This window comes from Oncorhynchus gorbuscha, unplaced genomic scaffold (genome assembly GCF_021184085.1).
Source record: "Oncorhynchus gorbuscha isolate QuinsamMale2020 ecotype Even-year unplaced genomic scaffold, OgorEven_v1.0 Un_scaffold_851, whole genome shotgun sequence".
Lineage (NCBI taxonomy): Eukaryota > Metazoa > Chordata > Actinopteri > Salmoniformes > Salmonidae > Oncorhynchus > Oncorhynchus gorbuscha.
The window spans coordinates 124,689-137,500 of record NW_025745841.1 but is presented as its reverse complement, the minus strand read 5'-3'; the positions used below and the strand labels follow the sequence as shown (position 1 = coordinate 137,500).

The 12,812-nt window shown below is 47.0% G+C and overlaps 1 protein-coding gene across 2 annotated transcripts in view; it reads right to left on the bottom strand.

Moving 5' to 3' along the window:
• The window catches only part of LOC124020544 (zeta-sarcoglycan), a 139,940-nt gene extending 127,887 nt beyond the window's left edge, over positions 1 to 12,053 (bottom strand). The window contains exon 1 of one of the 2 annotated variants that reach the window (XM_046335780.1): positions 11,716 to 12,053. In XM_046335780.1, the coding sequence (XP_046191736.1) occupies positions 11,716 to 11,916 (201 nt within the window). In that variant the 5' untranslated portion in view covers positions 11,917 to 12,053. The remainder of the gene's footprint in view (positions 1 to 11,715) is intronic. The other variant, XM_046335779.1, reaches the window with a different exon arrangement.
• Between the last annotated feature and the right edge of the window lie 759 nt (positions 12,054 to 12,812).

Genomic DNA, 12,812 nt, shown 5'->3' with positions numbered 1-12,812 from the left:
CTCCATAGCAGACAGAGAGACAGACGGACTGGAGTAGCGAGAGCAGCAGGCCACAACCTTTATCTCCCTCCATAGCAGACAGAGAGACAGACGGACTGGAGTAGCGAGAGCAGCAGGCCACAACCTTTATCTCCCTCCATAGCAGACAGAGAGACAGACGGACTGGAGTAGCGAGAGCAGCAGGCCACAACCTTTATCTCCCTCCATAGCAGACAGAGAGACAGACGGACTGAAGTAGCGAGAGCAGCAGGCCACAACCTTTATCTCCCTCCATAGCAGACAGAGAGACAGACGGACTGGAGTAGCGAGAGCAGCAGGGTCATAACCTTTATCTCCCTCCATAGCAGACAGAGAGACAGACGGACTGGAGTAGCGAGAGCAGCAGGGTCATAACCTTTATCTCCCTCCATAGCAGACAGAGAGACAGACGGACTGGAGTAGCGAGAGCAGCAGGCCACAACCTTTATCTCCCTCCATAGCAGACAGAGAGACAGACGGACTGGAGTAGCGAGAGCAGCAGGGTCACAACCTGTATCTCCCTCCATAGCAGACAGAGAGACAGACGGACTGGAGTAGCGAGAGCAGCAGGGTCACAACCTTTATCTCCCTCCATAGCAGACAGAGAGACAGACGGACTGGAGTAGCGAGAGCAGCAGGGTCACAACCTTTATCTCCCTCCATAGCAGACAGAGAGACAGACGGACTGGAGTAGCGAGAGCAGCAGGGTCACAACCTTTATCTCCCTCCATAGCAGACAGAGAGACAGACGGACTGGAGTAGCGAGAGCAGCAGGCCACAACCTTTATCTCCCTCCATAGCAGACAGAGGCAGAGAAAGACAGAGAAAGACGGGGTTGTGATCTTCAGTGGAGGAGGGCTGAGAGATCTTAGCTCATTTAGCGGAAAGGAAATGAGAAAGCATTCTGCTGTGAAGTCCAGACCACAGGCTTTGTTACACACGGTGGGGGTCAGCGGGGTTCACATATAAGGTCAAATAAAGGTCAAGGGCCATCTTGCTTTCTCTGTACGTTCCGCGAAAGGCTTGCCGACAGCGTATCTGTTTCTGAGAAAGATTTAATGCTGAATGGATGTGACTTTTTTCCCTTCTTCATCATCTCCTGCTACTTTCTCCCTCTCACTAGCATCGTCATTCCTGCAGAGAAAAAATGTATAGATAAATCACACACTTTCTCTCAGACACACACTCACACGCACGCACAAGCACGCACGCACGCACTAGTGTTTAAGAGCGGGAACCTCTATTTCCCGGCCAAACCCATTATAGTTTCCGGGGATAAATAATGGCGAGGAACTGGTATATTATAATCAATTATTTCTACGAACAGCATGACGTGAAATGGAACTGGTAAATTATATACAATGTCTAAATATATATATATATATATATATATATATATATATATATATATATATATATATATATATATATATAGTGGGGAGAAGAAGTGTTTGATACACTGCCAACTTTGCAGATTTTCTTACTTACAAAGCATGTAGAGGTCTGTAATTTAACAGGAAACGTATGATCTCTGTAATTGCAAACAAAGGTTTCTGTACCAAATATTAAGTTCTGCTTTTCTGATGTATCAAATACTTATGTCATGCAATAAAATGCAAATTAATTACTTAAAAATCATACAATGCGATTTTCTGTCTCTCACAGTTGAAATGTACCTATGATAAAAATTACAGACCTCTAATTGCTTTACAAGTAGGAAAACCTTCAAAATCGGCAGTGTATCAAATACTTGTTCTCCCCACTGTGTATATATGAATAGAAATAGAGAGAGAGAGAGAGAGAGAGAGAGGTAGTTTCACTTGCTTTGGCAATGTAAACATATGTCTCCCATGCCAATAAAGCCCTTTGAATTTCATTGAGAGAGAGAGAGAGAGAGAGAGAGAGAGAGAGAGAGAGAGAGAGAGAGAGAGAGAGAGAGAGAGAGAGAGAGAGAGAGAGAGAGATGGGTACAGGAAGTGAAGAATGGCCAGTAGGGTCCAGACAGACAGAGCGTGGTAGGATGGAAGGAAGGAGGGAGGGAGGCTGTTAGATTATCTCTCTCTGTGCAGACCTCCCTCTGCTCTGATTAAGATCAGACACGTCAGCACTCTGGACCTGATTGATCCCCAACATTAACCCACCCTCCCTCTGCTCTGTGCGTGCGTGCGTGCGTGCGTGCGTGCGTGTGTGCATTTAATGGTGTGCCCTCAATTACCTGAGGGGGTATTGGTGTGAGCATGAGAACATGTGTGTGTGTGTGTGTGTTTCAAGCCGAGCCTCCTCCATTACCTCAGGTCAGAACAAAGACCCAGGCGTGGCTAGGGGGGATCAGTGATGGAGTTCAGCGGATAAGCAGTGTGTGTGTGTGTGTGTGTGTGTGTAGCAGTGGGCTCAGGTGCTAGCCTCTTGTAATGACTAGAGCTGAGCACACAGGTTTGTAGAAGAGCACCGTACAGCATATTCTGGCCCCAGGGCACAGCTGGGAGATATAGGATAGTACAGGACACACACACATTGGCATGCGTACAAACGCACAACATTATTTCACTCATACCAAACTGTTATATAATAAATGCCTTCCCACACACTGCAGACAAACTCTCTCTCTCTCTCTCTCTCTCTCTCTCTCTCTCTCTCTCTCTCTCTCTCTCTCAACGATGCACCAATAATACTAAACCCCTAATAATAACAGCGGCCATATTGGTTAGCTGAGACCGGATGGTTAGCTGAGACAGGATGGTTAGCTGAGACTGGATGGTTAGCTGTGACAGGATGGTTAGCTGTGACAGGATGGTTAGCTGTGACCAGATGGTTAGCTGAGACAGGATGGTTAGCTGTGACCGGATGGTTAGCTGTGACCGGATGGTTAGCTGAGACAGGATGGTTAGCTGTGACCGGATGGTTAGCTGAGACAGGATAGTTAGCTGTGACCGGATTGTTAGCTGAGACAGGATAGTTAGCTGTGACCGGATGGTTAGCTGTGACAGGATGGTTAGCTGACACTGGATGGTTAGCTGAAACAGGATGGTTAGCTGAGACAGGATGGTTAGCTGTGACCAGATGGTTAGCTGAGACAGTATGGTTAGCTGTGACCGGATGGTTAGCTGTGACCGGATGGTTAGCTGTGACAGGATGGTTAGCTGACACTGGATGGTTAGCTGAGACAGGATGGTTAGCTGTGACAGGATGGTTAGCTGACACTGGATGGTTAGCTGTGACTGGATGGTTAGCTGTGACAGGATGGTTAGCTGACACTGGATGGTTAGCTGAGACAGGATGGTTAGCTGAGACAGGATGGTTAGCTGTGACCGGATGGTTAGCTGAGACAGGATGGTTAGCTGTGACCGGATGGTTAGCTGAGACAGGATGGTTAGCTGAGACAGGATGGTTAGCTGTGACAGGATGGTTAGCTGAGACAGGATGGTTAGCTGTGACAGGATGGTTAGCTGTGACCGGATGGTTAGCTGTGACAGGATGGTTAGCTGACACTGGATGGTTAGCTGAGACCGGATGGTTAGCTGTGACAGGATGGTTAGCTGACACTGGATGGTTAGCTGTGACTGGATGGTTAGCTGTGACAGGATGGTTAGCTGACACTGGATGGTTAGCTGAGACAGGATGGTTAGCTGAGACAGGATGGTTAGCTGTGACCGGATGGTTAGCTGAGACAGGATGGTTAGCTGTGACCGGATGGTTAGCTGAGACAGGATGGTTAGCTGAGACAGGATGGTTAGCTGTGACAGGATGGTTAGCTGAGACAGGATGGTTAGCTGAGACAGGATGGTTAGCTGAGACAGGATGGTTAGCTGAGACAGGATGGTTAGCTGTGACAGGATGGTTAGCTGTGACCGGATGATTAGCTGTGACAGGATGGTTAGCTGTGACCGGATGGTTAGCTGAGACAGGATGGTTAGCTGAGACCGGATGGTTAGCTGTGACCGGATGGTTAGCTGGGACAGGATGGTTAGCTGGGACAGGATGGTTAGCTGAGACCGGATGGTTAGCTGTGACCGGATGGTTAGCTGGGACAGGATGGTTAGCTGAGACCGGATGGTTAGCTGAGACAGGATGGTTAGCTGTGACCGGATGGTTAGCTTTGACCGGATGGTTAGCTGTGACCGGATGGTTAGCTGAGACAGGATGGTTAGCTGAGACAGGATGTTTAGCTGTGACCGGATGGTTAGCTGTGACCGGATGGTTAGCTGAGACAGGATGGTTAGCTGAGACAGGATGTTTAGCTGAGACCAGATGGTTAGCTGAGACCGGATGGTTAGCTGAGACCGGATGGTTAGCTGAGACAGGATGTGCAACGGAATGATGACCATGCTCAGAGATAGTGGTCTGCGGCATCGCAGTCTCAAGAGACTACTCAAATCAAATGTTATTTGGCGCATTCTTCGTAAAAAACAGGTGTAGACTAACAGTGTAATGCTTACTTACGGGTTCTTTTCCCACAAAATCAAAAATAAAACATAGAAATAGTGACACAAGGAATAAATACCATATATTTGTCAGTATTTTGTGTTGTCTTTATTATTTTGGTCAGGCCAGGGTGTGACATGGGTATTTATGTGGTGTGTTTTGTCTAGGGGTTTTTGTAGGTTATGGGATTGTGGTGTAGTATAGTTGTCTAGAAAAGTCTATGGTTGCCTGGAGTGGTTCTCAATCAGAGGCAGGTGTTTATCGTTGTCTCTGATTGGGAACCATATTTAGACAGCCATATTCTTTAGGTATTTCGTGGGTGATTGTTCCTGTCTCTGTGTTCGTCTGCACAATATAGGGCTGTTTTGTTAGTTTGTTCATGTGTAGTTTCTTTATTAAAGAACCATGAATAATAACCACGCTGTGCTTTGGTCCGATCCCTGCTACACCTCCTCAATCAGCTGTAACAATATTTTGTGTGCTTTGGGGGTTAGATGTTAACATCTGTTGTGGCTGTAAAGTACAGTCCATGAACAGGAATGAGATATGACCAGGAACAACTCAGAGCCAATCTAGTCCGGTCAGGATGTCAGGAGAACCAATGGGTAATTCCACGCACGACCCCGATATCTTTGTTTCTCCTCATCCTCATACCATTAGAAAGTAACCTCACATCCTTCCCCCGACTAGGAAATGAAGACAATTGATTGGTGACAACATTGCCATGCCAACGGCGGAACAAGTGGAAATGTAATCCTAGCGTGAAACCCCCAAAGGAACCTGCAGGATTTGCATTCCCCAAATTGAAGTCCGACCTCCCCATTTACAGCCAAGCTGTCACTTCAAACAAAAAAATTAAAACAATATTTTTTGTATCCTTTTTAACATTTGTCAAGTGTTTAATTTAAATCTTCCTTTGATAGCCTTTCGGGCGACATTCAAACTCAATAAATAATCATGAAGCAATCATAACAACACATAGCCTATTCATCATATCGCTAATAAGTACCTAAAATAGGCAATTAACACTTTGATGAACTCTAACTTATTTGTACCACGTCATCTGCAACCAGCTTCAGATCTCATTATTAATCTCATGCTGTTAGTCTATGGAGTCTTCACTGACATGATGCTAGTCTATGGAGTCTTCACTGACATGATGCTAGTCTATGGAGTCTTCACTGACATGGTGCTAGTCTATGGAGTCTTCACAGACATGGTGCTAGTCTATGGAGTCTTCACTACTTGGTGCTAGTTTATGGAGTCTTCACTGACGTGGTGCTGGTCTATGGAGTCTTCAATGACATGGTGCTAGTCTATGGAGCCTTCACTGAAATGGTGCTAGTCTATGGAGTCTTCACTGACATGGTGCTAGTCTATGGGGTCTTCACTGACATGGTGCTAGTCTATGGAGTCTTCACTGACATGGTGTTAGTCTATGGAGTCTTCAATGACATGGTGCTAGTCTATGGAGTCTTCACTGACATGGTGCTAGTCTATGGAGTCTTCACTGACATGGTGCTAGTCTATGGAGTCTTCACTGACATGGTGCTAGTCTATGGAGTCTTCACTGACATGGTGCTAGTCTATGGAGTCTTCACTGACATGGTGCAGGTCTATGGAGTCTTCACTGACATGGTGCAGGTCTATGGAGTCTTCACTGACATGGTGCTAGTCTATGGAGTCTTCACTGACATGGTGTTAGTCTATGGAGTCTTCACTGACATGGTGCTAGTCTATGGAGTCTTCACTGACACGGTGCTAGTCTATGGAGTTTTCACTGACATGATGCTAGTCTATGGAGTCTTCACTGACATGGTGCTAGTCTATGGAGTCTTCACTGACATGGTGCTAGTCTATGGAGTCTTCACTGACATGGTGTTAGTCTATGGAGTCTTCACTGACATGGTGATAGTCTATGGAGTCTTCACAGACATGGTGCTAGTCTATGGAGTCTTCACTACTTGGTGCTAGTTTATGGAGTCTTCACTGACGTGGTGCTGGTCTATGGAGTCTTCAATGACATGGTGCTAGTCTATGGAGCCTTCACTGAAATGGTGCTAGTCTATGGAGTCTTCACTGACATGGTGCTAGTCTATGGGGTCTTCACTGACATGGTGCTAGTCTATGGAGTCTTCACTGACATGGTGTTAGTCTATGGAGTCTTCAATGACATGGTGCTAGTCTATGGAGTCTTCACTGACATGGTGCTAGTCTATGGAGTCTTCACTGACATGGTGCTAGTCTATGGAGTCTTCACTGACATGGTGCTAGTCTATGGAGTCTTCACTGACATGGTGCTAGTCTATGGAGTCTTCACTGACATGGTGCTAGTCTATGGAGTCTTCACTGACATGGTGCAGGTCTATGGAGTCTTCACTGACATGGTGCAGGTCTATGGAGTCTTCACTGACATGGTGCTAGTCTATGGAGTCTTCACTGACATGGTGCTAGTCTATGGAGTCTTCACTGACATGGTGTTAGTCTATGGAGTCTTCACTGACATGGTGCTAGTCTATGGAGTCTTCACTGACACGGTGCTAGTCTATGGAGTTTTCACTGACATGATGCTAGTCTATGGAGTCTTCACTGACATGGTGCTAGTCTATGGAGTCTTCACTGACATGGTGCTAGTCTATGGAGTCTTCACTGACATGGTGTTAGTCTATGGAGTCTTCACTGACATGGTGATAGTCTATGGAGTCTTCACAGACATGGTGCTAGTCTATGGAGTCTTCACTACTTGGTGCTAGTTTATGGAGTCTTCACTGACGTGGTGCTGGTCTATGGAGTCTTCAATGACATGGTGCTAGTCTATGGAGCCTTCACTGAAATGGTGCTAGTCTATGGAGTCTTCACTGACATGGTGCTAGTCTATGGGGTCTTCACTGACATGGTGCTAGTCTATGGAGTCTTCACTGACATGGTGTTAGTCTATGGAGTCTTCAATGACATGGTGCTAGTCTATGGAGTCTTCACTGACATGGTGCTAGTCTATGGAGTCTTCACTGACATGGTGCTAGTCTATGGAGTCTTCACTGACATGGTGCTAGTCTATGGAGTCTTCACTGACATGGTGCTAGTCTATGGAGTCTTCACTGACATGGTGCTAGTCTATGGAGTCTTCACTGACATGGTGCAGGTCTATGGAGTCTTCACTGACATGGTGCAGGTCTATGGAGTCTTCACTGACATGGTGCTAGTCTATGGAGTCTTCACTGACATGGTGCAGGTCTATGGAGTCTTCACTGACATGGTGCTAGTCTATGGAGTCTTCACTGACATGGTGCAGGTCTATGGAGTCTTCACTGACATGGTGCTAGTCTATGGAGTCTTCACTGACATGGTGCTAGTCTATGGAGTCTTCACTGACATGGTGCAGGTCTATGGAGTCTTCACTGACATGGTGCTAGTCTATGGAGTCTTCACTGACATGGTGCGTTGAAGTTAATGTCATTGATACTCTCGTCTTTTGGTCAGATTCACATATTGCTGTTTTAAGTTCATTTGATCTGATAATAAAATTGTTTCTGAGTTACAGATTACGACTTCGATGACCAGATTGCGTGTAGAATAGTGTAGAACACAATAGAAAGAATACAGTACCTTGCGAAAGTATTCGGCCCCCTTGAACTTTGCGACCTTTTGCCACATTTCAGGCTTCAAACATAAATATATAAACTGTATTTTTTTGTGAAGAATCAACAACAAGTGGGACACAAATCCACCCGCTGCATTTAGTGTGCAGAGGGGCCAAATCCACCTGCTGTATTTAGTGTGCAGCGCGGCCAAATCCACCTGCTGTATTTAGTGTGCAGCGCGGCCAAATCCTCCTGCTGTATTTAGTGTGCAGCGCGGCCAAATCCTCCTGCTGTATTTAGTGTGCAGCGCGGCCAAATCCACCTGCTGTATTTAGTGTGCAGCGCGGCCAAATCCACCTGCTGTATTTAGTGTGCAGCGCGGCCAAATCTACCTGCTGTATTTAGTGTGCAGCGCGGCCAAATCCACCCGCTGCATTTAGTGTGTAGCGCGGCCAAATCCACCTGCTGTATTTAGTGTGCAGCGCGGCCAAATCCACCATCGCCACAAAACAGTGTTCTGAATTCCACACAGAAACCGTGTCTGAACAGCTTTGATCTACTTGGATCGACGTCAAATTATGGCTCACTGGGGATTCACATAGAGCAAGACTGTGTATTGATGCCACCCTATAGCATGTAAGGATAGCTAGAGGAATAGTGCATTAGTAATAGCAGCAGCAATAGTACCGTTCAAAAGAGATGCTTGGTTATTCTGTCATCCAGGCAGGTTACTGCTTCAAACACTAAGACTACTGATATCAAAAACACTGTGGCAAGCTGCAGCTTCAGAGCACCATTGTCAGTCACGTCAGTCACCCCTCCCCAGGTAATGAAGAGGTGAGCCTATATCTGTCCGAGGGGGATCCGTCTTTTATGTGTTTTCTGCTGCTCGCCTATTGATCTGTTTGTTCGAAGACAGAAGAGGAAAAGTTAAGGAGAGGAGGAGGAGATGTACAGACAAGGGGAAAGGTGACTTGTACAGGAAAATAGACCTGGAAGAGAGAGAGAGGGCGAGCGACTCTGGAGAGTAAGAGCGAGGGAGGGAACGACAGAGGGAATTCATTATGTTAATATTGTAAATTAATCACTTCATTCCCAAAGTATGCTTTGGCAATATCTACATTGTTTTGTCATGCCTAAAAAGCTATTTTAATTTAATTGAGAAAGAGAGAGTGAGGCAGAAGAAATTAAAAACAGTACTATAGTGTTAGGTATGTGGTTATCGAGCTCTCTCTCTGTCTCTCTCTGTCTCTCTCTCTCTCTGTCGCTCTCTCTCTCTCTGTCGCTCTCTCTCTGTCTCTCTGTCTCTCTGTCGCTCTCTCTCTCTGTCGCTCTCTCTCTCTGTCGCTCTCTCTCTCTGTCTCTCTGTCTCTCTCTCTCTCTCTCTCTCTCTCTCTCTCTCTCTCTCTCTCTCTCTCTCTCTCTCTCTGTCTCTCTGTCGCTCTCTCTCTCTGTCGCTCTCTCTCTCTGTCGCTCTCTCTCTCTGTCTCTCTGTCTCTCTCTCTCTCTCGCTATCTCTCTCTGTCGAGCTCTCTCTGTGTCTCTCTCTGTCGCTCTCTCTCTCTGTGTCTCTGTCTCTCTATCTCTGTCGCTCTCTCTCTATCGCTCTCTCTCTGTCGCTCTCTCTCTCTGTCTCTCTGTCGCTCTCTCTCTCTCTGTCTCTCTCTCTCTCTCTCTCTCTCTCTCTCTCTCTCTCTCTCTCTCTCTCTCTCTCTCTCTCTCTGTCGCTCTCTCTCTGTCGCTCTCTCTCTCTGTCGCTCTCTCTCTCTGTCTCTCTGTCTCTCTCTCTCTCTCTCTGTCGCTATCTCTCTCTGTCGAGCTCTCTCTGTGTCTCTCTCTGTCGCTCTCTCTCTCTGTGTCTCTGTCTCTCTATCTCTGTCGCTCTCTCTCTATCGCTCTCTCTCTATCGCTCTCTCTATCGCTCTCTCTCTCTGTGTCTCTCTCTGTCGCTCTCTCTCTGTGTCTCTCTCTGTCGCTCTCTCTCTGTGTCTCTCTCTGTCGCTCTCTCTCTCTGTTGCTCTATCTCTCTGTCGCTCTCTCTCTCTCTGTCGTTCTCTCTCGCTCTCTCTCTCTGTCGCTCTCTCTCTCTGTCGCTCTCTCTCTGTCTCTGTGAACAGGGGAGACACGTTGACATTTAGCACTTTGAGGGATTTCACTGATATCTGGAGGATATTGGGAGCCATAGTGGGAATAACACCTCGGAAAATGCATCTGCAGAATTTGATTTGGGACCAGGAATGCCGGCGGCCTAGGGGAATGGCTGGGGGCCTCGTGAAAAACCCGCACCTCTCTCTATCTCTCTCACTCTCTCTCACTCTCTCTCACTCACGCTCACACAAACACACTCACTCTCGCCCTTTTATTTGGTAGAAACTAAACCCCTTCCGGCGTATTTTAGCTTATTTTTTAAGTCGCGGGCAGATTTGATTGCAGGAAGCCATTATGAAAACAGACGGGGTAGAAAATCAGCAATTGGCAGGCGGGGTCACCGCATCCAAACTGATTTGCATATATATTATTATGGGCGGTCCCAGGGGCCCCGGGGCATGCTGGGTATATTACAGACTAGGCCGCCCCCCTGACCGCCCAGCGCCAAATTGAGTTGAAAAGACAAATAGATGAAAAACAAGTAAACAGATCCGCAACTTTTGACATGTTTGTTTATCTGTTAGAGCATTGGATGGAAATATTCATGGTAATGTTGTATCTCAAATAGCATCCTTTTCCTATATAGTGCATTACGTTTACCATAGAGTTCTGGGCAAAAATAATACACAAATAGCATCCTTGTCCGATATAGTGCATTACGTTTACCATAGAGTTCTGGGCAAAAATAATACACAAATAGGGTGCCATTTTGGGCGCCGCCCTCAATTTCGGTAGCCCCCGCTCTCTCCCCATCCAGGCGGAATTTCCATAGGCTCCATTTCACACGCCGGCCACTTTCACAGCTGGGTTTCTGTCAGAGTAAGAGAAGGCTGTTTACCTGTGCCTTGAGCCACGACGAATGGTCTATCTAAAGCCATTAACATATTCACATGAACATGTGATTTGATCTGGCTTTTTGTCCCGTTAAGACTCATCTACAGTCATGTTTAGCCACTAATGAACCATTGGGTTCCCCTTCCGCCTGATCACTGAATGTTTTTCAATTGACCCATCTATCAAGTGAGAAAACCCTTCCTCCGCAAGCCTCGTCACGTCTCCATGAGGACATGATATAGTTCCCTAGCAACATCCTTACTCAGTGAAGATACTCTATCTGCTCAGCATGATTTAGGTTGGAGCAGAAACCTGCATTAACACTTAGGCTACAATCGAGGCCTAATGTTGAGCAAACTGAGCATTTCCCAATGCTCTTCTGAAAGCACTCTTAGATATCTTGTATGTTAACACATGGAGGTTTACATGACATAAACGTGACATAAACCTGACATAAACATGACATAGCCTTGACAAGATCCCAAACAACCAGCATGGGTACACATTCACATGCATTTCCCCTCTAGCCCTCTAGGGGCACTATGGTCACCTCACCGTGGTGAAGTTTATGACCTTCAAGAACCAGATGGTGAACTTTTCAACACTTGTATACCATTGCGCGGGTCAAACCACCAGCCTTACAACAAGCTACCTCTCAGCACACAGTCACACTTCCCCTCCAGACCTCCAGGGGGCACTATGGGTAACTCACCACGGTGAAGTTCATGACCTTGAGGATCCAGATGGTGAGCGCCAGGTTGACGATCATGGTGACCAGGAGCAGGAGGATGAAGAAGTAGAGGCAGCGCTTCCTCCAGCCGTAGATACCCACCGGGTAGGCCTGGGCACCTTGGTGTACCCGCTGGCTCAGGGTGTTGGGCTGGGCCGCCAGGATGTACTGCTCCTGGGTCATCTGGAGGAGGAGGAGAGAACAGAAATAGGATTCAAACCCACAGTCTTCCAACTGATGAAGCACTCCTCTAACCTCTAGGCTATCTGCTGCCCCACTGGAACGTCCAAGATGGAGATCAGGTGCAGTGAGAGGAGAGAGGGCAGAAATGGATGAGGGTAAAGACAGACAGAGGTGACAAAGAGATTAGGGATGTGAGGTTGGAGGTTTGCGGAGATGGGGGGAAGCAATGGAGTGGAAGGCGTGAGCAGGAATAGGGAGACAGAGAGGTTAGTGAGGGGAGAGGGGATGAGAGAAAGGGTTAGGACCAATGGGACATAGAAAAAGATAAAGGTTTAGGACAAATGAAACAGGGATAGAGAGAAAGGGTTAGGACCAATGGGACAGGGAAAGAGAGAAAGGGTTAGGACCAATGGGTCAGGGAAAGAGAGAAAGGGTTAGGACCAATGGGACAGGGAAAGGGCTAGGAACAATGGGACAGGGAAAGAGAGAAAGGGTTAGGACCAATGGGACAGGGAAAGAGAGAAAGGGTTAGGACCAATGGGACAGGGAAAGAGAGAAAGGGTTAGGACCAATGGGACAGGGAAAGAGAGAAAGGGTTAGGACCAATGGGACAGGGAAAGAGAGAAAGGGTTAGGACCAATGGGACAGGGAAAGAGAGAAAGGGTTAGGACCAATGGGACAGGGAAAGAGAGAACGGGTTAGGACCAATGGGACAGGGAAAGGGCTAGGAACAATGGGACAGGGAAAGATAGAAAGGGTTAGGACCAATGGGACAGGGAAAGGGCTAGGAACAATGGGACAGGGAAAGGGCTAGGAACAATGGGACAGGGAAAGAGAGGATGGGAGGCAAGAAAGAGGTGTCAAGGTTAGAGAGAGAGAGAAGGAAAGGAGAGGAG